The sequence below is a fragment of the Pteropus vampyrus genome, unplaced genomic scaffold, assembly GCF_000151845.1.
Source record: "Pteropus vampyrus isolate Shadow unplaced genomic scaffold, Pvam_2.0 Scaffold541, whole genome shotgun sequence".
NCBI classification, from domain to species: Eukaryota; Metazoa; Chordata; class Mammalia; order Chiroptera; family Pteropodidae; genus Pteropus; species Pteropus vampyrus.
The window spans coordinates 251,095-277,678 of record NW_011889322.1 but is presented as its reverse complement, the minus strand read 5'-3'; the positions used below and the strand labels follow the sequence as shown (position 1 = coordinate 277,678).

Below are 26,584 nucleotides of genomic sequence, written 5' to 3'. Positions count from 1 at the left end.
CTAAAAAATTATATACCTTAATTAAAAAACACTTTATTGCTAAAAATGCTAACCATCTCTGAGCCTTCACTGAGTCATCATCTTCTTGCTGATGGAGGGTCTTTCCTCAATGTTGATGGCTGCTGACTGATCAGGGTGGTGGTTGTTGAAGACTGGTGGCTGTGGCAATTTTAAAAAATAAGACAATAAAGTTTGCCACACAATTGATTTTTCCTTTCATGAACAATATCTCTGTAATATGCGATGCTATTTGATAGCATTTTACACACAGCAGAACTTCTTTCAAAACTGGAGTCAGCCTTCTCAGTCCATACTGCTGCTTTATCAACTAAGTTTATGTAATATTCTAAACCCTTGTCATTTCAACAATCTTCACAGCACCTTCACCAGGAGTAGATGTCTGACTATTCCTTTCACTGGAACACTTTAAAACCATTGTAGGGTTATTATTTGGCCTAATCTCAATATTATTATGTCTCAGGGACTAGGAGGCCCAAGGAGAAGGAGAGAAACGGGGGACCAATCGATAGGTGGAGCAGTCAGAACACACAACATTTATCAATTAAGTTCACTGTCTTATATGGTTGTTGTTCATGGCACCCCAAAACAATTATGATAGTAAAATCAAAGATCAATGATCACAGATCACCATGACAAATATGATAAAAAAAAAAAGTCTGAAATATTGTAAGAAATACCAAAATGTGACAGAGACATGAAGTGAGCAAATACTGTTAGAAAAATGGTGCTGATAGACTTGCTCGATGCTGGGTTGCCACAAACCTTCAACTTGTTAAAAATCACAACTGTGAAGCACAATAAAACAAGGCACACCTGTACATACATAGAGAAAATAAGCATCTTAAACTATATTTATTATACATCCATAGTTAAACATGTTCTAAGACCAAACAGGGGTGCAAAACTCAAATTTCATTTAGTACGCTTACTGTTAATAGTAATATTGGTATTATTTAGAAATAATATGTGTGAGAGTGTGTGGATGTGTGTATGAAATATAGCAAGATCAAGAATTCCATGAATACTGTTAGAAACCAAGATTTTCAGTGTATGAGAAAAACAAATATAAAACGAAAATTAAGTTATATGTAGTTTTACAGAATTAGAAAGTATGAACTCATGATTTATTGTTCTTTTTCATAACACATACTTCTTAGCTCATACTTACTTGAAAAACCTAAGAAGCAATGACAACCCAGTAACAATGAGCAACTCTAAACCCCAGACTGTGGTCCCTAAACACCATGTGCCACTAAAAGGAACCAGAGAGGAGGCAGAAAAATGCACAAGATGAACATTTAATATCTTGTTGGCCAGAGAGCAAGGAAGAACTCAAAGATGAATGGAAGTGAAATGAAGTCACAGAAGCCACAGGAAAGTGGTCCAGGGAGCAGACAATAACAATCTGAGTATCAAAAGGACTACAATTAACTGAAACAGACTGAATATATAAAACTCCTGGCTTACAGTGTTACTGTACAATCCTTTCAACTTTTTATATGCTTGAAATTTTTAATAAAATGTTGAGAGCAGGAGACATTGACTTTGAAATGAGAGTTCAAAAAGGGATATAGGAAGAAAGGAAAATAAAGCTAAAACAAAAACATATAATTCACAAGGCACCAACTCCTTACACCAATGAAAAGCAATTGAAGGGCAAAAGTGAGCATTCTTTTCTTACATTTTCTGACTGTATCCCATCTCAGAGTGACCAAATAGTCCTAGTTGATGAGCTCAAGCTGACAGTGGTGAAAGAGGACTGATCGAATTAGAAAAATCACCATTTTCTGATATGTAAAAAAAATTTGGGCAGCAAATATTGGAGGTCAAAAGTCATATTAAAAAAGAAAAAAAAAAAAACACTTTTAAACTAGGAAGATACTTGAAGACCCCACGCTCTGAGTTCCCCATTGCAGTAGTCCCCCTCCATTACAATCAGCTCTTTTCTCCCTCTTGCAACAATTCTTTTGCATAAAATTTCCCCCTTACCTAAATCCTGATTTGTTTTTCTTTTGACATACTTAAGAATAAACATGACCTATGCAGAAACTTGTAAGTTTTTAAGCCGGAATCAGATTTTCCTCTAGCATGTATCTTACAGGTCACCTAATTTCTGCATGAGACATGGCTTGTTTGCCACAGGAAGCCCTCTAGAAGGATCTGAGCAAATATCTAGTTTCATCCTTTTCATTTTGGTAGATGAGAAGAGAGGGACTAGGCATGTGGGTTTCAAAATAAGATGACTTTGGTAAATGACTTTGTATTCAATGGTTCCTTAATAATCGAAAAAGGCAGAGTTTGAGAGAATCAAACTTTCATATAGTAAAACTACTATATGAAAGGTGGATGGGAAAGAATGCAATAGAAGCCATTATCTGAACTCATTAACTGGCCTAAGCTCATTAAGAGTAAGACCCCACATGACATGTGCCGCATGAGAGGATGCAGCATGAAAGATATAGACCTACCCATTAAGCATTCCTTTTTAAAAACTTGAACCTTAAATAAACTGAGTCTTTGTAAGCCCCTTCTAGTTTTCAGAAAATACAAAGGACTGAGAAGTGAGTTACGTGATGCCTTGAGGAGGGAAACAGATGAATATAGCACGTGGACATTCTACATAAAAACTGGCCCCATTTTTCACCAAGTCAATGACTAGAGGAATTATGTGGGATGGGAGGAGGGGCGTGGAGGCTTTCTTGACTAAAGGAGACATAAGAGACACCAATCAAATGGATTAGAACAACAGATTTATGAAGGATTCTTGAAGCCTGCAGGAAGCTTAAGTATGCAGTGAGTACTAGTAATAGCAAAGAATGCCAATTAACTCTATTAGTTCGGCAATACCATTACAGTGAGGTCAGAATGACCATATATTTACTAAAATATAGGGGTGAAATATATTTCTAGGATTTGCTTTAAAGTACGTCAGGAGCGGGTAAAAATGAGCTCAGATAAAGGTTAGCAAACCTTGGTCCCAACGCAACTTGGGTAAAGGTCTTGATGCACCTTGGGTGATGGTCCTAAGGCAACTGTGTAATGAATCTGGAGGATTTCATTATTCTGTCCTCTCTACTTTGGTGTATGTTCTTAAATATTTATAAAAGAATTTAAAACCCCTTAAAAAAAAGGGGGGGGGCATAATCCTGGATCACTGACCACCCATGAGGAATATCCTGGAAAATCAGAAGTGAAAGCAGAGTAAAAAAAAAAAAAAAAAAAAAAATGGACAGAGAATTTCATACTCTGAATTTCCTTTTAAAACCAAGATCACACCCAGCCCCAGGCAACGCAGATCTATACGATTCTAATGTATGTCAGGAAAGACCGAAAAACAGCAAGTGTGAAAGGAGCTCTCAGGAACGCCTGGAAGCCAGCATGACACACCCAGACCAGAAAAAAACAGCAGGAAAAGGCACACTCCTGACACCACAGCAAGTCAGAATGATTCTCTCACACTCTGCCTTTCTCGATTATTAATCATTGAATACAAAGTCATTTACCAAAGTCATCTTATTTTGAAACCCACATGCCTAGTCCCTCTCTTCTTATCTACCAAAATGAAAAGGATGAAACTAGATATTTGCTCAGATCCTTCTAAAGGGCTTCCTGTGGCAAACAAGCCATGTCCCATGCAGAAATTAGGTGACCTGTACGATAATATGCTAGAGGAACGTCTGATTTCGGCTTAAAAACTTACAAGTTTCTGTATAGGTCATGTTTATTCTTAAGTATGTCAAAAGAAAAATCAGGATTTAGGTAAGGGGAAATTTTATGCAAAAGAATTGTTGCAAGAGGGAGGAAAAGGGCTAATTGTAATGGAGGGGGACTACTGCAATGGGGAACTCAGAGCATGGGGTCTTCAAGTATCTTCCTGGTTTAAAAGTTGTTTTTTGTTTTGTTTTTTTTAAAATATGACTTTTGACCTCCAAATTTACTAAGGCTAAAACCTGGGCTCAAGAATTGCCTGCTTTTTAAATAACTATAAGCAACATCCTAATGGAAGAACATCTTCAGTGGGTTTAATTACTGAAGCATAAGCAGAACTGCTTTACTTAAAACAGTAAGCCTGGTGATAGAAACTCCCTAGTAGAAAAAAATTAGCATGGCACCCCTCAGCAATTTCCAAGTGTAAGTTACACATGGAAAATTCCAGCCAATGTTGTTCTAAGGAAATCCCAAGCAACTGAAAATAAGTGTGACACCTCACATGAGTGACCTCAGACTATACACTCAGAAAAGGCTCCACCTTTCCTCTTGCCTCCTTTCCTTGAAGTGCACAGTGAGTTCTGTTCTTGAAAAATATCTGGCTGGTACTTCCTTTGCTGCCCTGGCACAAAGTTCACCAAGACATTAATCTAATCCACGCTGGGACATGTCCTTCCATAATAAAATTTGCTCTCCACAGACGAGGCAAACAGTGATGATGTGGAATACAAAAAACTAAAACTCCAGCCATGGTCAAGGGCAGAGATAAGAGATGACAGCACATCAGAAAGAACACTCAAAACATTTTGTAAGAACTTGCACCTGGGCCACCAGTGAGGTACCCCTGACGCAAGATGTGGCCCTGGCAAGTCACTAAGCAACCTGCACCTTGCTTCTTCCCTCTCTGATACCAATAATTATCCCTGCTAATACACTGTTGAGAGGATCAAATGAGGAAGTAAAGTATTTTTTAAACTGGAAAGCATAACTTCTGTGATTCTCAGTTTCTTAAAACATATGCCATCTTCTGATTAGCAAAAATACCAGCGCTTTCTTTAATGATCCTTGAAATTTCACAATCATGTTTTTCTATTTGCTTAACCTAAAACATTAAGTTTTTTTTCAAACTACACATATACCCGCTCCCAAGATACAGATTTGCATCTGCCCAGCCAGTGGGCATTTATCTCCCCTTAGTGGGCTTGAAACTCTCTGCATCTGCTGGTAGAAGCCAGTATCACAGTGTCATCACTCACACCACCACTTGTCTTCTTTTTCTGTTTTCCCGCTCTTATTTCACTCAAGACCATGGGATAGACCTTGCAAGGAACATGAGGACTTTGCACTTAGGCTGCCATAAACAGGATCACAAAACTACTTGGCACTCTGGAGTGTAAACTCAGGTCTGTAAAAACATGAATGCTATTAAAAGATGATCCATACAAAGGTTTAATTGTTTCTCATAAAGCTTCTGTGATCTTGGCCCTGTTCTTGGCAGGACACCACCCTGGTTCCCTCTGAGCATAGCAATCAAGTCTTTTTTTAGTAACCAGAAAAGACAATCTACACCATATATGAATTAATCGATATTAAAAGGTCAAATTATTGCATAATCAATTCAACTCCTGGAACGATCTAGGCAGATAATCCAGAGTCTTGCTTGGGCTTTTCTATTTCCTAAAAACCAGGCAAAGACAACAGCTAACTCAATGTTTAGAGCCATGGCAAAGAATAAAACTGTGTGCATGAATAACACAGCAGTAGCATCAAGAACCACCTACCAACAGGAACATGAAATAATAAATCAGTAACTCACAGCCTGGTGTGGCCTGGACTTCTCAACTGTAGGACAAAGCACAGGCTGAGACCATCAGACAGAGAAACCCTGACAAAATCTCATTCTTCCAGGGCCCCAAAGAGCTCTTTACAGCTTAGGTGTCAAGTCAGTCAAAAGCTGACCCACCTGCAGGCTGGAGCCCTGGGCCTCTAATCCCCACCTGGTTTCTCCCTCTTCGGACCATGATTAGAAATTATCTCCTGGGATTCAACTCTCCTGGTTCCATACACTATGTCCTTGGTTTCTACTTGTGCACCAATCATCATAGATCTGATTTCGAAAAGAAAGCAGACATGCAATAGATTACTATTTGGCCTTATAAGGAATGAAACTGACACATACTGCAATGTGGATAAACCTTTAGGATATTATGCTGAGTGAAATAGCCAGAGACCAAAGGACAAATACTGTGTTGACTCCCCTTACATGAGGTCCCTAGAGTAGTCAGACTCATAAAGGAAGTAGAATGGTGGTTTCCGAAGCTGGAGGAGGGGCAATAGGGAGTCTCAGAGTTTCAGCTTGAGAAGATGAAAAAAGTCCTGGAGATGGATCATGTGTGAATGTAGTTAATGCCATTGAACTGAACACTTAAAAATGGTTAAGATGGTAAATTTTATGTTATGTGAATTTTACCACAATAAAAATTTTTTTTAGAAAAGAAAGCAAGACCCCTGTTTTACAAGTTTTTCTACTGCTCAATGATCCTGGTAGCTGAGTACAGAGCTTCAGACCCAGGCCACTGCCCACCCCTGGAATACCCCACGCTGCTTCTCCAAAAGGGCTCAAGTTGTCATTGTGATCCCACACACCACCTCCCCTCCTCCTATACAGAAGTCCGGCCCTTATTGTCCACACACTTCACTGCTCATTTGCTCACCTGCTCCTTATTGAACCCCAGGCTCTTTCCTGGGCACTGGAGGGTCAGCGGTGAACATGACTATGAGGCAACTTATTTTCAGGAGGGAGACAAGCCCCCCCAAAAACCAAAAAACAAACAAACAAAAAAAAAACAAAACAGGAAATGATAGGAGTGATAAGTACCGGAGAGACTCGGGTGCCAGAACAGAGAAAACAATCGGCAGGGTGTGAGGGGTGGCCTGTCTGAGGTGGGGACGTCTGGGTCCTGACCTGAATGACAGGGCACATTCCTCTGTCCACCCTCTCACATGTACTCATAGATAATCTCTCGATATCTGTTGGCCACCGAGGCCATGTTTATAAAGCCTTGGGAGTCTTTGGTCCACGTAAGTTAAACAAATAATAGCAACTTTTCTCTTGTCTGCTTCCAACCAGTCATTCACAGATCTCTGTTTCCAAATAATAATATTGTTTACCCATGACATTATCTACCCATCTCTTCCACTTCTGCTTATAAAGAAACTGAGAAAAACGTTCTCAAGCCTCTATGTCTCCCCATACTGTTGTGCGAGCAGCCAAAATCCAATGAAGATATAAATCATTCTTGCAGGCCACTCTTCCTGTCCCTGCCCACGTCTTGGTGCCATCCAGGCCCTTTCTACTGTTCTTGTTTGTGCTCTATCTGAGACCTGAAATCCTGAGCAGGAATCCTTTCTCAATGCTCAAGACACAATAAAATATTAAATATGGTGAGTCAATAACACACTGTAAGAAGCCTGAGTACTCCCCAAATAGGCCTAAGTATCTAAATCAATACTATAAGCCCCAGAAACAAATACCCTCACCATTTTCTCTTCCTTAACCCAAGAAAAACTGCACTGAAGAGTACAATTGCTTACTTGGGGGACATTCTCTGGCCAATATGACAAAAGAAAGTGAAGCATCTATAGACCTGCCATGGTTCAGGTCCAAGGCAAATGTCTAGCCAAGTGGAAATTAAAGGTAGTAGATCTTGGTTCAACAGAAAGAATGGTTTAGGAGTGAAATCTGCTCAGGATGACTTACTCTGGTGGGGTGTGGGGAGCCAGTGTAAGCCGCTACAGCTGTGATGGCAGGCGATTTGAAGAGAGATATATATGCCATTCCAAATATATACCCTTTGATGCAGCAATTCTTTATCATGTGCTTTTCGTGAGTCCTGTCCTGTCTCGCTTTCCTAATCCTTGCTCCACCTGTACTTGCCATTGCTAGGTTGCTATCTGTATTCCTCATGGCCCTGGAAAGCCAGATGGAAGGAGACCACCCCGCCTCTTCACACCCAACACCAAACACATGTCTGGTGCGTGGCAAGCATCAAACGCTTCAAATAAATCGACTGCGGGGATTGTGAGTGTCCTGGAATCTTTAAGTATAACACCCATTTAAGTTTTTAAAACCCTTTTAAAAATCAGAAAGAGTGAATGAGTAAATTAGGCTACAACTATAAGGCTGAATGCTGCGTAGCTATTATATTGTATCGCTGTAGTTTCAAGGTCCTCCCAGGGCCCAACTGGCTACTGTCAGCATCAAGGATAAAACAGTTCAGGAACTGAGCAGAGTTCCTACCCTGCCAACTCCCCAGAAGCCAGTTTAGTGAGAAAAAAATCCAAATATCCCCATCAAAAGCCTCAAATTCAGAGTGAAACCAAGTCGTTTTGCCTGGGCAAAGAGAGAGGAGAGAAACAGGGGAGAAAAAGGAACAGGGCTCTGCCATCATATCCCATGCCCAGCAGCACACCAGTCCTCTCTGCTGTCCCCAAAATGCAAGTTAAAAAGTCACACTCACTATGTTAGTGCAAATAACATAGCGCTGGTCTGAGGTAACTATGTCTGAGCATGAACAAGATGAGGAGAAACACACCTAAGCAAGATACTGGACAGCACAGAAGAACAAATGAGAATGAGGTGTTCAAAAGAGAGATTCTGTCCTAGAAGAAAATGGAACACTCAGAGAAGCAAAGGAAATTCTCACGAAGGATTCATGCTCCCACAATAAAAACGTGAATAAAACAAGAGCTCAAAGATGAGATGGTGAAATAATAGAGGTGAGAGGGAGATTGGAAACCTCAGGAAATGAATAGAGGATCAAAACAAACAAAAAATCGGTAAATAAGTTCAAAGCAGCAAAGTATGGAATACATTGGAATTTTTTACTTAGAGGAAAGAGTTACGAACAGCATGGAGAGTGCAGTTGAAAAAGGCAGATAATCAGACAGAAATGAAAAGCAAACAAACCACAGCTGTCCAACATAAAGTGTTCTTGATGTGGAAAATGCAATAAATAGAACATAAATGCACTTTTAAAAATACATATACAGAATATGAAAATTTCCTAAAACGATTCATCAATCTGCATGTGGAGAGAGCACATCAAGTTCAAGAAAAATTTAACACAATGTGCTCAAGGCAGTAACAAATTGTAACCATGTTACTAAACTTCAACAATAAAGACAGTTATATGCACAAAAATCACATCACTCAAAAGGGGAAGGGGGATCAGATCGGCCTGAGATTTTTCCCACTACCACATTAAATACTGAAAGATCCCAGAGCAATAGCCACCAAGCTCTAGAGTATGGCCATGGACTATCGTACTCAGCCAAGGTGTCATTCAAGTCCAAGAGCAAGGGACAAACATGTGCAAATGTGAGTCACTTTGGAGGGAAGAAAACAGGAATGTAGTCAATTAAAAGATGAGCCAAAATAAAAGATTCTACATTGGGAAAGTCATACCTGAGTAGAATCATTAAATTAATCTAAATAGAGAACAGAGCCAAACAATGATGGAAAGCAAAGTTACAAAACAGGAATTACAATGTAAAATTAATAATGAAACTTTTTAAAGAGATTAGAGAAGTAGGGTAAGAATAAGAACGCTTGTTTCCCTGTCCTTGAGGATGAGAAATCAATAAACATCAGAATTGAAACACTGTTTTAAAAAGACACAATTCTAACCTTGTAATGCTTTCAAAAATTGCTTCCCTTAACCTTAAGTGAACCTTTTAGAAAATAAGCTCTCTTTTGTTAAAGAAACATTTGCAGTTTAGTTTCACTACAGCTTCTTTTCCTATTGAAATCAAGTAAAAACTGAATACTTTTATTAGAAAACAGCAGTCAGAAAAGTCGTATTTTTATATTTCTATCCTTCATAACTATCCTTGTACCTGTCTAAATGAATTATAGTCATCCAGGATGATGTGAGCCCAGTGTGACTAGAGGTCACCTGGGGTGGCTAGGATGTGGGACCAAAGATAATTTCTTCTTTGCACCTTTCAATGTTAATTAATGTCTTTATTTTGAGCATGCACCGTTTTTATCATTTTATGCAAATACAAGCTGGTTCATCTTAATTTATAAAAACAAAACGGGCTGGGAAAAAAAAACATGCCAAGATGTTAACAGCAGTTAGTATTGGATGGTTGATACGGATGACAATTTTCTTCTTTGTACTCTTGTATTTTTCCCAGGGGAAAAACAAAACAAAACAAAACAACGTGGTTAAAGAATGAGAGGTGATTTTGAAAGTCTATGTATGGTAGCTTGTAAACTGTTAAGAGAAAAGGCAAAACCAAAAAACTATGTGTATTAGAAGAGTGATTCGTCCTGGATAAAGGATTATAGGTGACCTTTTTCCTTCTCTTACTATTTTTTAATTTCTAAAGGTAAATGGTGAACATTTATTACTTGTGTAATTAAAAAGTCACCTCTTGGTTTTGGTTTTTAATACAAGAGACTTCTCAGAATGTAAGGGCTGCCAGCCCCAGAGATGCCTGAGTGGTGAGAGGAAAACTGGCTGGTGCCTGCAGGAGGGGCTGAGCCTCAGGTGGACAGAATGAGAAGGTGATCCCTGAATTCCCATAGGGCACAGCAGCCCAGTGATTCTCTTGGTGCATATGTGGAACAGGAGATGAAGGCTGTCCCACATCAGACACAGCCTCTAACATTTCCCCCATTACAATAGGTATGCACACCCAAGAACATGTTTGTTGTGTCAGACACAAGATTAAGAAAATGTAAGGCTTGGACAGTATGTTTGGCTCAATACATAGGATACAGCAGCATGAGACAACACACCACTCAAAAGCCTGTCAAGCTCCAGCTAAGTTGTCTACACTTATTGCCATTATATGCTTTTGACGGTTAAAGAACAGCTCAGAAAAGCAGATGAGGTTCTAAAAGGAGTTACCTTCAAGCTCCACCAGCATGCAGGTACGCAGTGTGCTCAGACATTAAGGTTTGGAAATTCCAACTGAAACAAAACTCACCCGTGGCTATGGCCCAGTAAACGTCTGATCCACTCAGTAACTCACCACATGCTATGGGAGAATAAACCTGGGACCCGGGAACTTGGAGCAGAATTCGAAATGGAGCCACCCGTGCATTGGAGTCCAGCACTGCATCCAGAGCGCCTACCAGGCGACCTTCAAAAGAGAAAGAAAGCGTATGTCTGAGCACAGGGACTGACCTGGCCAAGCAGCCCAACTGTAGCACTACTCCCTGTACAAGGGCAGTGAGGTGTCTGGACGCCACACTGCTGCTGGCCGGTTCTTCCACACATACCCCCGCCCCTCCGCCCCCCAACCACACCCCATAAAAGCCGAGCTCCATGGGGCCCAGGGCTCTGGCTGCCTTGTATTCCTTTCCCAGCATTTGGAACAGAGTCTGGCACTTCTAGGCACTCAGCAGATTTGCAGAACCAGTGAAGAAATGAACAAGGGGCCTGGACAAGCCACTTAACATAGCTAATTGTTAGCATTCCTCAGGGTCTCGATAGGAGAGGCACAGATCTGGAGTCAGAATGTCTGACTTGAATCTCTGCTCCACCACTTTCAAGCTGTGTGACCTTGGGCAACTTACTTAACCTCTCTGTGCTCCGATTCCCTTATTTGTAAAATGGAATGATCACAGTATACCTACCTCATTGGCTAACTGAGAATTAAATGAGTGAATGTATTCAGCATTCAAAGTGCTTAGATTACTACCTGGCCGTAAAAAGTACTATGTAAGCATGGCCCATCATTGTTATTTTGTCATCATCTCAAAGGTGGAAGAAGACCTGTCTACCAGAAGGGCACTGTGGGAAGCCAATAAGAAAACACATTGAAGTCCTTCACAGACCACATGCAATGATAAGCGTAACCGCTTATCATTTTAAGGAAGGCATCATGATTCAACAGCAGACCAAAAATAAATAAAATGCAGCATTGGTTCCTCCATAATCTTCCACTGCCTGGGAACCAAGACGGCTGAGAGGATTAAGCTTCTCACTTTACATATAATTGCTCCGCAATAAATAAGCCCTAAGTTATGGCCACAAGTCTCCTGAGCAACTAATATACATACTTTTGTTTTTAACAACCTCAAACATTAAGTTGAATCATTAGAGAATAAGCTACTGATTAATACCCTAAATCCCCAAATACTGTAGTTATGTTTCATAAAAGCTTGGACATCCTCCTATATAACCACAGTACAACCACCAATGTCAAAAAATTAAGATAAATTCCTACCCTCGAATCCTCAGATCCCATTCAAATGTTACAAAATATCCCAGTGATGTCTTTTTGCTACAATGGATCCAGTTCGGAATCACATATTGCATTTAGTTGTCATGTCTCTTTGGTCCATCTGAGTATATAGACATTTCTCAATCTTTGACTTCCATGATGCTTTTAAAAATTACAGGCCAATGTTTCTGTAGAATGTCTCCCAGTTTGTATCTGTCTGCTATTCCAGCACAATTAGATCATAATTTAATTCAGGTTATCTCTGGCAAAAATCACAGAAGTGATGTTGCATCCTTTTCATCACACCCCACCAGGTGGCAAATGATGTTGATTTTGTCCTATTACTGGTAAAGTTCCCTTTGCTCACTTGATTAAGACAGTGTTTGAAAAGCTGCACTGTGAGGTTAGCCCTTTTTCCCTTTGTAAGTAACAAGTATTCTGAAGAGAGATACTTTGAAACTGTAGATTTCCCATTCCTCAAATTTTCAATTTATTCAATTATTTATGCAAGTATGGTTTCACGTTTTCCTATTTTATTTAATGGGTTATAATCCACTATAATTATTTTGATGCTCAAACTGTCTCAGATTTGGGCCAGTGGAAGCCCCTTTAAGCTGGCTTCTGTGTCCTTTTGACATATCTCCATCATTTTGTACTTTCAGGAACAATAAAATAATCAAAGTTCATCTTGTACTTTTCTTGTTCCAGCCTTGGAATCAGCCATTTCTCCAAGGAGTCCAGGTAGGCTCATTGCTAACAAGGTACTCTCCAAGAACTTCTCAGTGGACAGAGCTGGGGACAATATGTCTGTCTGCATATATGTATGCATATGTATGCGTAAACATATTTATACACACATTTGTTGACATGTTACCTATTTTTCTTTTTATATACATCTATCTGTACAAAAACTGAGTTAACGTCCAATTGCGATCTAGTACTTTCAATCGCGATACAATACCAGTGTTTGTTCTAGTTTCTTTCCATATTTTCGACTCCTTTCTCCAACACGGAGAAATTCTAACTTCCATCATCCTTAATATATTCACTTATCAATGTACCTGCTGCTACCACCATTCCCTCCCTGGCAGATGTCCTCCTCATGCTATCCAAGCTTCGACTGCCCAAATACCCCATGTACCACAACAACCTTGATCTGTCCCACTCATTGATTTTAGGGGAAGAAGGAAGAAAGGGTACATGGGTTTTTATAGCAATTATTCCTTAGGTGGCTCAGTTTTTGCCTCCTTACTGGTTTGCTCCTAAATTACAGATAACAGAGGGTCTGAAAGCTGACTGCTGGATAAAGGGTCTACTACTTTACTATGGAATCTGAGCAGCAGCTTAGCAGCAGTTGTGGTTAAAAACATGGGTGGGGGGGGCAAGAGTAAGGTTAAAGATGCATTTGTATCAGACTGATAAAACATGTTTGTCTATCAAAGATTGGGGGTGGGAGAGATGAGGGAAGCTGATGGGAATTAGAAAGGGGCTATAAAACCCCCACCCATCCCACACACATACACTTGGCACTGCCACAAAAATTAAGAGATCTGTGATAGAATCCAGATCTAGTTTGGTAAAAAGAAAAATCCAAGCAACAAAAGAAGGCAGTAGAGCAGCCACAACACAGTCTTTTTGATTGAAAAGAGTAGAGATATTTTGATTGGAAAGAGTAGAGACCCAGGAGCTTTTGCAATGATAAGGATGTTTTATGCCAACACATCTGAGCAATCCAACCCCTTCAACTGGTGGGAAGGTCGGGAGGGCAGCAATTAAAAAGCAACAAGGGGACTTCTGGTTTCAGCTCTAACACATAGGGGCTTGGGAGTTGTCCACTCTCATCCTAACAAGAAAAAGCTGAGCAAATTGAAAATCAATGACTTGTCTTAGACCCATCAGAGAACTGAGGTCACAGGTCAAAACATAACCCTAAAATCTGGAGAAACTGGAGAGTCCATAGTCACAGCTGAGACTGGCCTACTTGGAACGGAAGCCACTGGAGCCAGTAGGAACTGGTAGGAACACTTAAACGGTGCTAGGAGCTGCGTGTGGACTAGCATGAGTGGGAAACTCCTGACAACAAGAGCCTTGGGGGCCCCCAAAATTGCACAGGTCTATCCCTAGGAACCACACTGGGTTCTCATTATGAAAAGCCAACGAAGATCCCCTAGTGGCGTCATCACCATGCAATATGCTCAGAGCATTCTCTATAACAAGGGCCCACTCCCTAAGGGAAAGACTTCCCAGAGCCTAGCCTAGCTGTGGGAAGGATGTTTCTCAGACTCCAAGCCCCTCTAGCCTCCTAAGGAGGTGGGGTTGGGGGCAGCTAAGAAACACTGTGAAGGGCACAGCCCAGAGACACAGGCCCATTACAGACTGAGATTCACTGACCACAGGACGCTTCCCCTCCCCTACGCTTTACCACTGTGGCTACAGGCTCCAGAGTAATGGCTGTGGATGACAGCTGAAAGGGCTGCCAGACTCCCTCTGAGAAAATGCTCTTTAAAAAACCCAAAGACAAATGGGGGACCAAGACAAGGGCACCTGAGGAATCTAAAACCTCTGGCCCACAGCAAATATTAAACACAGCCCAAGTCATAGTCAGAACAGCATAAAACTCACACTAAAGAACCATTTCTTCATTTCTTACTACCTGATGCATCATGTCTGGCTTTCAATAAAGAAACAAAAACTGAAAGATGAGAAATAACGCAGTCTGAAGAGACAAAGCAAGCATTAAATGAGTCTCATACATGGCACAGATCCTAGAATTATCAGACAAAAAATTTCAAATAACTATGATTAGTAGGTTAAGGGGTCCAATGAACAAGGTAGGCAATATGTAAGAACAGACAGGTAATGCAAGCGGAGAGATGAAAACTCTAAGAATTAATTGATCTAAAAGATAAATGTTTAAAATAGTAAAAATGCATTGAGTGATTACTGCATACAAAGAAGTGAACTGGATGATAGCAAAGGCAGGATGAGAGGGAGAACCTGAAAATAAGATACCTTGCTTCATGAGAAGCAGTGTAACGTTATTTGAAGGTGGACTTAAGGTTAGTTTAAAATGTATATTGCAAATTCTAGGGCAACTACTACAAACAAATTTTTTAAGAAGCATAACTGTTATCCTAAGAGTAAAGAAAAATGTAATAAAATATCCAATTAAAACCACAGAAGGCAGAAAAAGAGTTAAAACCCAAACACAATAACTAGAAAACATATGGTAGATATTAATCCAACTATATCAATAATCACTTTAAATGTAAATGGTCTAAATACACTGACTAAAAGACAGATTTCAGAATGGATGGGAAAAAAAAGCCCAGTTATACGCTGTCCACAAGAAACCCACTTTATTAAGACTCAGGTTAAAAGTAAAGGGTGGCGGGGGTGGGGAGGGGAGTTTAAGAAATAAAGATATGCCATGCTAACACTAATGAAAAGAAAGCCAGACTAACTATATTAATTTCAGACAGAATAGACTTCAGAAGAGGAAAAAAATATCAGTAATGAAGAGGAGCATTAAATAATAAAGGGGTGAATTCTTCAAGATGACATAACTGCCCTTAACATCTGTGAATCTAATAACAGGGCAACAAGATGCAGGTACTAAAAACTGATAGAACTGTAAGGAGAAATAGACTATTATAGTTGGGGATTTCAATGCCTATCTTTCAGGAATCGATAGATTAAGCAGGCAGAAAATCAATAAAGATAGAGTTGACCTAAAAAGTACTATCAATCGACTGGATCTAAATGGCATGTATAGAACATTCTATCCAATCAATGTAATGCACCACATCAACAGGCTTAAGAAAAAAATCGTGTAATCATATCAATTCATGCAGAGAAAGCATTTGATAAAATCCAACATCCATACATGATTTTAAAAAATTCAGCAAACTAGGAATCAAAAACTTCTTTAGTCTGATAAAGAACATCTACAAAAACCCTATAGAAAACATCAGTTAACAGACCTAGATGTAAAATGCAAAACCATAAAGCTCATAGAAGAAATTACAGGAGAAATTTCTTGGTGATTTGGGTTTGGTGATTACTTTTTAGAGACAACACCAAAAACATGATCCATAAAAAAAAAAAAAAAAAAAAAAAAATCAAAAATGATGTTAGACTATTAACATTAAAAGTTTTTGCTCTACAAAAGTATTAGCAAACACATATCTGATAAAGAATAAGTATCCAAAATATACAAAGAATTCTTAAAACTCAACAATAACAAACAGCCCAACTAAAAATAGGCAATAGATATGAACAGAAACCTCACAACAGAAGATATACAGTTGACAAATAAGCATATGAAAAGTTACTTAATATTTTTTCACTAGGGAATTACGAATTAAAACAAGATACTATTATCTACTTGTTAGAATAAAAAAAAAATGAGAACACCAACTGCTGGTGAGGATGTGGCACAACTGGAATTCATTCAATGCTGATGGGAATGCAAAGTGGTACAGCCACTTTGGTAGCTTGGTAGTTTCTTGGTAAAGCTAAAAATAGTCTTTTTATACCATTCAGCAATTACACTCCTAGTTATTTGCCCAACTGACTTGAAAACTTCTGTCTACACAAAAACCTGCATGCAAAAGTTTATAGAAGCTTTATTTGTAACTGCTCCAAACTGGAAGCAACCAAGATGCCCCTAAACAGGTAAATGGAGTAGTATTCAGTGATAAAAGAAAAAGATATCGAGGAACCTTAAATGCAATTGCTAAGTCAAAAAATCCAATCTGAAAGGCTACATGTGACGTGATTCCAATTATTCTGGAAAAAGGAAAAGAGAAAACTACAACAAGGGTAGAAAGATTAGTGGCTGCTGAGAGGAAGGGGTTGAATTAGTCAAAATAGGGTAATTTTAGGGTGGCGAAACTATTCTGTATGATACTGTAATTGTGGGTATATGATTTGTCAAAATCCACAGAAGCTTTCAGCACAGAGTAAACCTTAATGTTTGCAAATTTAAAAAATCATTTAGCAGGTCAGGGGATCCCCAACTGAATGCAGAATGTGACCAAAACACCTCACTGTGTTACAAATGTATGAAACGAGTAAATGAAGAGGGTGAGAGAAAAGGGTGTTGATCTCAGTAACTCTGGAAATGAACAGAGTCCATAGGAAGAAAGGCCAAAGAGATGTACATGATGACGATAGTCCTGCAGGTATGGGTTACCAACTCCGATGCTGCTACACGTGGATATAGAAATAAACAATCAAGAGAAAAGATGGTGGAGGGTGAGAGCAAGGTTTTTAGTGGGCATGGGAGTTTGCAGATGGCAAAGGAACAAGAATAGTCCGTACAGTAATGAATCAAAGGCATTGGTATGAACTCATGTTTAATGTACTACAGACAAATGACTATACACAGAAATACTTATAGATGTGTCTATACAAGGGTTAGTACACATGCATCTATTTCCTTGCTCTGTCAAATGAGAGAGCCTGGAAGCAGGGGACATGCCCAGTGCTCAGATCTCGGTTTCTACCATTCTTCAATAAAAGGAACCAGGGTTTTTTGGAAAAATGGCTGATTCTAGAACTAGAGCAAGAAATATAGATGAGCCTGGAGCATCTTGTTGTAGTAGAAAGTAAGACTCAAACAAACCCCACAGTATGGAAACCACAGTACAGGAAGCACCGAGAGTAACATTAGAGAAACCTGACAAACCAGGTGATCAACATCAACAGTCAAAAATCATGTTAATAGGATATATCCTTGATATTAGGCAATAAGAACAGCACTTTACCTGTTTTTCCTCCCCCAAAATAATAACCCCAGTTTAGTCCCGAGAAAAACATCAAATTCGGTTGAGGAACATCCTACAAAATTTCTGACCAGCATTCCTCAAAACTGTTAAAGTCATTAAAAACAAGGAAATTCTGAGACCTATTCACAGCCAAGATAACAACAAAATGTATGTGGTACCCCGAATGGGATCTTGAAAAAGACTGAGGAGATGTGAACAAATTTGGACGTTAATAATCATTGTATTTCTGCTGCCACTGTAACAAATTACCACAAAAATAGAAGCTTAAAACAAATTTATCTTACAGTTCTGTAGTTGAGAAGTCGGATCTCACCGAGAGCTAAAATCAAGATTGCACCAGGTACCACTCGCAAGGCCACTCCCTTTACTTGGCTCATGGCCCCGTCCTTCTTCAAAGCCAGCAATGCCAGGACCAGTTCCTCCCACATGCCTCCCTCTGCTTCTCTCTGCAGACTCCCATCTCCAGTTGTGATTACATTGGGCCCACCTGGATAATCCAGGAACTTCTCCTTATTTGAAGATCAGGTGATTGGCATCTATAATTCCACCTGCACCCTAAACTCCCCTTTGTCTCGTAATCGAATATATTCGCAGGTTTTAGTCATTACTCTGCCTACCATAATGATGTACTGATACCATTTCATTATATAAGAAACAGTATCACACTAATGTAATAACAGGAGAAGTTGGGTGTGGGGTGTATGAGAACTCTCTATACTATTGTTGCAATTTTTCTGTAAATCTAAAACCGTTCTAAAAAATGAAGTGTTTTTTTTTTTTTAAGTGACAAGGAGAGGCCAGTCAGTGTCCACCTGCAGACAAGGACAGTGCAGGGGGAGTGGGGAACTCCATGTCTGTGCAAATGCAAACTGCCTCTGCAGGGACCCAAGGAGGGTTTGGAGCACTTATTAAGGGGGTGAGCCAGGGCACATAGTGTGGAGCCAACCAAAACACAAAGGCAAAAGAAACAGAAGACAACAGGGTCCAGACTGCAGAGAAGACACCAAGCTGGGTGGCAGGGCAGAGAGGGTTCTCGGCAGAAAAATTAATTTGTAAAATGAAAATTCAGGAAAAAAAATTATCCTTAAATTTCTGTTGAATGAGTAAATGAATGAAAAAGGTTAGCATGGCAAAGCAATCCTTCAAAGTTATTAGGAAACGGGGTATGATGTCTGCCAATTTCAAATGGGCCAAAGACAAAAATATACATGTACACATACAAATAAAGTGAATGTATGGCAAAATGTTAACACATGGCTCCTATTAACAGGGTCTATCCCTTCGAAGGGAGGGATGAAGCAACAAGGGCTCTGAGTGGTCAAGATTACACGGGACCTCCCAGGTCCAGCTCCAAACCTATGTCTTCACCCACCCTGGGACTGTTTAAAGACAGGGCAATGATTCTTTTCAGAAATGCTTGAACACCCACCAACCTACACCTCTATCTGCACCCAGACTAACTTTTCTCCCATAAGCTCGAACTGGTGAAGTCATCACTGCATCTCCAGGAATAAATCCCCTGGAAGGCAAGGCCGCTTGCATGGAGTGTTCTGGTTTCCGGTCTGCAACAGCTCCACATGGCTTGTCTGGCACTGCAGGAATCCCCTCCTGGTGTCTCAGGGAGTGTGACACTTCTATTTGCAGGCTATCTGAGTAACAGCTCTGGCTGAGACAGATGTTGAGTGACATGTTTTATAATGAGGACCCAAATAGGGGCCTATGAATAAATAATTTGCTTCTAAGTGTGATAATGCTATGATTCTCTCATTCTGCCTGAGTTTCCTGCTCATTGATGGTACCATGCTTGAGAAGAAATGACAGCTACTGACACGGGACAAACGAGGACACTCGCAGAAGCCTTCCCACTGCCTCCTGGTTTTTATAAACTCTATGTTGGGCCTGGTACTTATCATAGGCATCAGTAACAAAGTGCTCTGCTCTTACCAGTAAGAGCACCATAGTATGATAAAACCCATTTAAAAAAAAGAAAAGAAAAAGAAAACAGTGACACCCATTCCCCCACAAAAAGCATTCTAACAAAAGTCAGAAAACCAAGAAACCTAGTCTTTCCCCCTCCCCCCGCAATAAAACAAAAAACAAACAAACAAACAAAAAAAAGGCCTTCCTAATGGCTTTGGGCTTAGAAACAGTACACCTAAGCATTATAGCATGACCAAAAATTCTAGTACTTGAGTAAAGGGTTTCTCATCACCATACATACAAGCTGCCAGTAGTGACAGTACATGCAAAGTACATTGCTCAGTGCCATAACCCACCTGTGTGTGGGAAACCAACTTGGCCTAGAGCTCTGTCTTCATGTCAGGCCTGCTTGGTTTGGCTGTCGTCACTGTTTTGGAGGCTTGGGAGAAAAGGCGAATAAAGAATCAGAATAAAGGGTAAAATTTTCTTTGTGAAAAGTAACAACCGAAAAGGATCACATAAACGCTTTCTACTATCAAAGAGAGAAGATAAATTTCAGGAATCTCTGCATTCCCAATGTGAGAGCCACCTATTCAAAGTAAAATTTCTCACCCAAATTGCTAAACCTTTTATTACAAAGCATTTCATATGATTCTATATACTTTTTGGTGTGAATCACTTATGCATCCCACAAATCTTTAAAACCAGATGACGGTGCTATTTACAGAGAGTGCTGGCAGACAAGAGGGCAAAGCCACAGGGTAACTCCCGTGGGAGGCTCTGGCACCTGATGAGCTCATCTCTGGAGCTAAGAGGATGACACAGGCAGCCCTGTGCCCATCACAGCAGCAAGAGGAAACTGCTAAATCCCCAGCACGAGTCTGTGAGAGAGTGAAGGTCCAGAGTGGAGGACTTCAGGATGTGGCAAGGGAGGAGTTCTGGCCCTGGTTCTTGAGAAGGGAACAGGAAGCCACCAGGACCTCATTTGCACGGCGCATCCTAGATTCCTGGGAACAGGACAGCCACGCAGTGACCCACTGCTTTCTCAGAGAACCAGGAGAGGATAGTGGGTGCAGCTGCTAGCTTTGGTCAGCCAGGAGTTACACTGCTAGACTGTCCTATTCACACTGGTCTTAAAGGAGAACATTTTTTTGTCTTCACTCAAAAACTGAGAATTCTCTATTGGGTATAGTTTCAGTCTTCCAAGATGAAGAGTTCTGGGGTGGACAGTGGTGATGGCTGCACGACAATGTCAGTATATTTAATAGAACTGAACTAACTAGACACTTAAAAATAGTTGACAGTCACTTCTATGTGTATTTTACCACAATTTTTTTTTAAATTGTAAAAATTCTAATGGTCAGAAATTTTTGCAGTTGGGTCCCTAAAGTTAATATAAAAATAACATTTCCTAGCCCCAAGATATGAATCATAAATGCAACTGAACATAAACATGCTCTCGGTCCATACCGCTAAACCCTGACACATTCTTCTAGTTGCCCCATAAATAACCCTTGGTTGGGGACCAAGCTGTCTGCTTTGGTTCAGACAAATGTATAGATCCTGTTGGAGTTAACTCCAAGCAGGGTGACGTAATGCTCAAAATGCGTGACAGCAAGAATCTTGCACTGAAACACCATCATGACAGCCAGTTATGACACTGTGACTGCCCTGCCTTACGGATGGACCCATGTTGCTGTGGCTATAACCGAAGGGGACCAAAGTTTGCCATCATAAAGATGTCTTTTGAGATATTGGTTTTAGGTTGGTTCTGAAGAAACAAAAGGCTCAGAAAGAACCTTTAACCCTCCCCCTTTCCTGCCCAAGAGACTGATGGAAAAACCTGCTTCAGGAAGGAAATCTGAAGATATTCACTTTAGCCTAATTTGAATTAAGGATGGCAGATAGGAAGGCACCAAGCAGGGGCCTGGTAGCAAGATCACCCCATGTCCCCACTGAAGCAAAAATCTGCCTGCCATGTGTATTCTGCTCTTCCCCAATTACCTGTAAATTCTCCCATTCTCACTTCAGAAACCTAATGCCATTCCCCACTATTCTCCTTTGTCTAAAACGACATATATACTCATTTTGCCTATTTTTGGAATTTTCATTTATGTGAATTCCCCATGCACACATATTAAAATTTAATTTTCTCATGTTAACTGTCTGTTAATTTGATCAGCCTAGCTAAAAGACCTTAGAAGGTGGGAGAAAAAACTTTTTTAGCCTCCACACAATGAATGTTATTCTAAAAATTCCCCAGCATTTCTATCCTCTTGGCTGTCTACTTACCTGGACTTTTGGCAGGGTGACCACACAGAGCAGTTAGATTCAGACTCTTGTAGGGATGATGCAAGGTTATTAAATGAAAGGCAAGGCCCACAGTAAGAGAAGAAAACTAAGACTCGATACCTACCTTGGCTTTAAGATCTGATACAAGTCTTCCAAAGAAACACCAGTGGCCAGGGACATTTGGGGTAGACAGGGATAGACACCTGCTCCACCTCCACTGCAAAGCCCAGCACAATCCGGGTTGCTCACAGCTCCCCCTGGACACCATTAAGCCATTCTATGAAATGGGCCCTGACTATTCCAGGCCTGCTTACTCACCTCCTGATGGTTCCACCCCATGCCAACCTGCTCTCCCCATGCTGGTTGGCTCTTTCCAAATAACTCATTGTCACTTATTTTTTTATGTACAAAAACCTGTACATAATTAATGTATACAACTCGCTGAGTTGGAAGTACACACCCATGAAATCATCACCGCTATGTATACCGTAAACATGTCCATCGCCGCCAAGTTTCCTCCTATCCTTTCATCTATCATTATTATTATTACTACTAACATATACATATAATGTTGTGACAAAAACATTTACCATAAGGGCTATCCCCTTAGCAAATGTTTCAGTGTATGACACAACACCGTTCACTACAGGCTCTGGGCTGTACAGTAGATCTGCATGAAGAATTTCTCTTGTTTCACCAAAACTTTGTGCCCTTTCTCCTACTTTTCCCTCCCTTCTCCCAGCCCTGGCAACCACCATTCCACTCTTGGCTTCTCTGAGTTTGACTACTTTAGATTAATTATATAAGCAGTACCATGTAGTACTTGTCCTTCTGTAACTGGCTTCCTTCACTTAACATAATGTCCTCAAGGTTCTTCCATGTTGTCACAAATGGCAGGATTTCCTTCTTTTTCAAGGCTCTGTCACCCTTTTTAATCCCAAATCTTCCTCCCCCAGATTCTTACTCTGTGAAGCCTAGAAAAACAAGTTGCAACATTACATTATCCTGACCCAGCTGCAGGCAATTATAACAACAGAAACTGTACTCCCCTGCCAGCTTCTCCTAATTCAAAAGAACCAAATTCCTTTGGCAAAACATTTCTAATCTCCTGATTTTGTTGGGAAGCTACCTGCCTTGGGTCAAGTATTTTAATAGCCTGGTGCACTCTGGTACCTATAGACTGCAACTGGAGACTTCCCATTTGAGACGAAATCATTTATCACTTTTGATGTCCCATTTTAAACAAGCCCTCGAGGTATTATCTATACTCCCAGAATCACATTAGGAGAACCAGTCATAAAGAATATCCTTTCCAAAAATCTTCCCTAAAAAAATAAGGCCTAGTCTTAATTTGTCCTCCTAAAGCAATCTGCTTTTTTTTCTTGATTAAAAAGTGAATAATTTTTGCTGTAGAAAATTGGAGACATATTTAAAAGCACAAAGAGGAAAAACTTATCTCACACCTTGCCACTTAACAATAACCTGTGATATGCATACTTACAGCCTCGTTGCTAACTAGTCATGGATTTAGACTATTGGGTTCCCACACTGGGGATACTGAGGATAGGAAGTAAAAAACAAGACTGAACATGAAATTCAAAGAATTCTGCTTTCATTCTCAGAGAGTTGCAGAAAAGCTGTTAAACTTGTTCAACAACTCACACGTGGTGGGCAAACCAAATTTAATCATAAGCACAGCCTGCCACCTGATAGCACCTTATGCTGTTACAGCCACAATTCTTCCTCCACCCTGCACACCACGCTTTTGTTTATGGCCCTGTACATAATTAAAGGCAAGAAATGGAGCTTGGAGGCATTCAAGGATCACAGAAAAATAAGTAATATAAAGCAATAGCGCCTCCTTTGCAGAATAGAAATCAATAGGAGAGTCAAAAGGATCAGGGAAACAAGACATATTTCCACGGGCTCAAGTTCAAAATAAAAGAGTATCTTGGTGGATTGCAGCTCCTCACATGGAGAGGGCCCCCTGGGAGCCTGTAAAACTGCAAACAAGTCTTACAAAAGGGATAAGTCTGCCTGTTTCATCAGGCTTACCAAGCTACATGCATTTCAATATGGCAGCTTGTGTGCAATTTTTAAAACACACTTTTACTGAACACTTACTGCGTGCCAGGCACACTTTAGTTTGATGAATCCTTCCCCAGAAGAAAGTATTCTCAGCATTTACAAATTGCAGCCAGTGAGGCCACAGTGGGTTCCTCTCATCTCAAAAGTGTGCAGGTACACCAAAATATGCTTGTATTAGCTCATCCATGTCAGCACAACTATTTACAATACCCTTCACTACCTTTGCAATAAATCCCATACTTATCTCTGACTTTCACTTCAACACTTTTGTACTTGATAATAGTCTTTTTTCAGGCATCAAATTATATCTAACTTGCTACAACTAAATGTTATCAACGAAATGTCTATAACCTACAGGAGCTTTTCTTACTGTAAGTGAATGTATAAGAAGACAAAGGGTAAAGGCAAGAATCCTTTATCAGTTCCCAACACCTGGTATACCTGGCTCCAGGTGTGCCCTTAAAAATCATTTTTTAACAAAACTTCTGAATAAAATAAAATCAAAGACCATGGTTCTTTAAGCTCACTAGAAGGAAACTGTTTCTCCATGTGCTGGAGTTTTGTTCACTGTGGATTCTGATCTTGAAATCTGATTACTCAAAGTCTGCCATCTGTCTTGCAACACATCGACAGTTGCATAGCTCTGTTACAAAACTCTACTAATCTTATCTTAGACTAGCCAGAAGGTAAGTGTTTCAGTAACTAAATTTACTTCAGGGATTAAGTAGATTTACTCAGTTTTTGTTTTGTTTTGTTGTTTCAAGCACAGAAGTCTCAGCTTGCACCGAATGTGTACTCTGAGATGCTGAGCCATCTCTTCTGGAGGGTCATACAGATGGGAATTTAACCATTAATTCAGGAAAGCAGAAAAAGTAGGGGAGAGCAGGGCAAGCTAGGGAGCAAGGAAAACACATCACCTCTCTAAGAACAGGTGCTCCATCCCCTGGAAACAGGAAGTGAATTTACTCCACTTGCCCACGGTCTGCCTTCTTCATCAGGTGACATTATTATAGACCTGGTCTGTGACAAGCTGCCAGTCCACTATTGTTTCATAGAACCTATTGTCAACTTCAGGTCCCAAGAAAGTCTCGGACAAGGGCTCAGCCATGTGTTAGTCATGACAGGGTCCAACGCAGAACCATGGAATAAAGGGAGAAAGGATAAAATGACAGCTTGTCCCTGTCTCTAAGGCTATCGCATGACATGGGAATGGTGGTCACCTGACCTGTCTTTAGAAAATCTTTTCTTCTGAACTCAACATGCACATCTGCCAACATCCACAGGCAGAGAACCTGTGGGAGAAAAGCAAACTTAGGGCCGGTAATTGGGGGAAAAAATCAAATCAAATGAAAATTTAATAAGATGGAATGGAGGAGCCTTAGCAGCAGCCATTTCTTCCTCAGACTCATGGACGACTCTTTATTACAGGGAGTTTTCTCCTGGGAATATAGATCTTGAAATCTCACAGTTCAAAGCCTTCCATTTAGGAAAAGTTGTTGCAGGCTTTAAGACTCGATCCTGGAGACACGCCAGTGCACACAGTACTTGTTGGCAAAACACACTGACGTTTATTCTGCAGACTGTGTCCAGCAGTCAGGATGGAAACAGGCCATCTCCAGACCTGGCTCTTCCGGTCAGGCACCTTTGTGCTTCAGAGGCCAGTCACCAGTAGAAACCGGGTAAAGTCCTTGTTACATAAGGCTGACAACAAAAAGATCCCAGGAAACAAGCAACTTTCAGCAGCATGTTGGTTTGCTAAGCTCTAAAAAGCTTCTCTTGAGATCATGTGAGAGAATTTTAAGGTGTCTGAGCAAAAAGAATGGAAATTAAAATAAATAAAAGAAAAATCCCCACTTAATCCCACCACTTCTCCAAATCAAACTTCATGTTTCCATGCTTCCTTCTCATGAACAGGTAATATTTATTTCATTGAGAAAGGTGAAGAGGACAGAGATGTAGTCTCTTAGTACTTGACTGGTTTCCTGGTGCTAGGTAATGGCCCCAGGGCCCAGAGAAGGCCCAAAAGACTTATGGACCCCATTCCACAGGAAGCCCAAAGAACCCCAAAATCGGTCTAAGCTAAGGAAGTTGTATGTTGTTCTGGAGTCACAAGGCCCAGGGTTCAAATCCTAACTCCATCTTTCATTAGCTGTGTGGCTTAGATAAGCACCCTCACCTCTGTCAGCCTTAGCTGCCTCATCTGTCCAACCAGGACTGCATGGATAGTAAACAGAATGAGCAAATCGCCTGGGCCCTGCACCTGTTATAGATTGAATTGTGTCCCCCACTAAAAAAGGTGTTGAAGTGCTGACCCCCAGCACCTCAGAATGTGACCTTATTTGGAAATAAGGTCCTTACAGCTGTAATCAGTTAAGATGTACTCACACTGGAGTAGGTACGATAGGCCCCCTTACCTGATATAACTTGTGTCCTCATGAGAAGACAGCCAGACAAGGGAGAATACCACATGACAACAAAGGCAGAGGTTGGAGCTGTGGAGCTGCAAGGAACCCCAAAGGTTT

General features: G+C 40.4%; 1 protein-coding gene across 4 annotated transcripts in view; it reads right to left on the bottom strand.

The window, feature by feature from the left end:
* TBC1D8 (TBC1 domain family member 8) overlaps window positions 1–26,584 on the bottom strand; it is a 96,319-nt gene that overhangs the window by 44,753 nt on the left and 24,982 nt on the right. For 2 of the 4 annotated variants that reach the window (XM_011383727.2, XM_023525220.1), the window contains exon 2: window positions 10,729–10,884. In XM_011383727.2, the coding sequence (XP_011382029.1) occupies window positions 10,729–10,884 (156 nt within the window). Of the gene's footprint in view, window positions 1–10,728; window positions 10,885–20,038; window positions 20,122–26,584 lie in introns of all 4 variants that reach the window. The other 2 variants (XM_011383730.2, XM_011383728.2) reach the window with 2 other exon arrangements.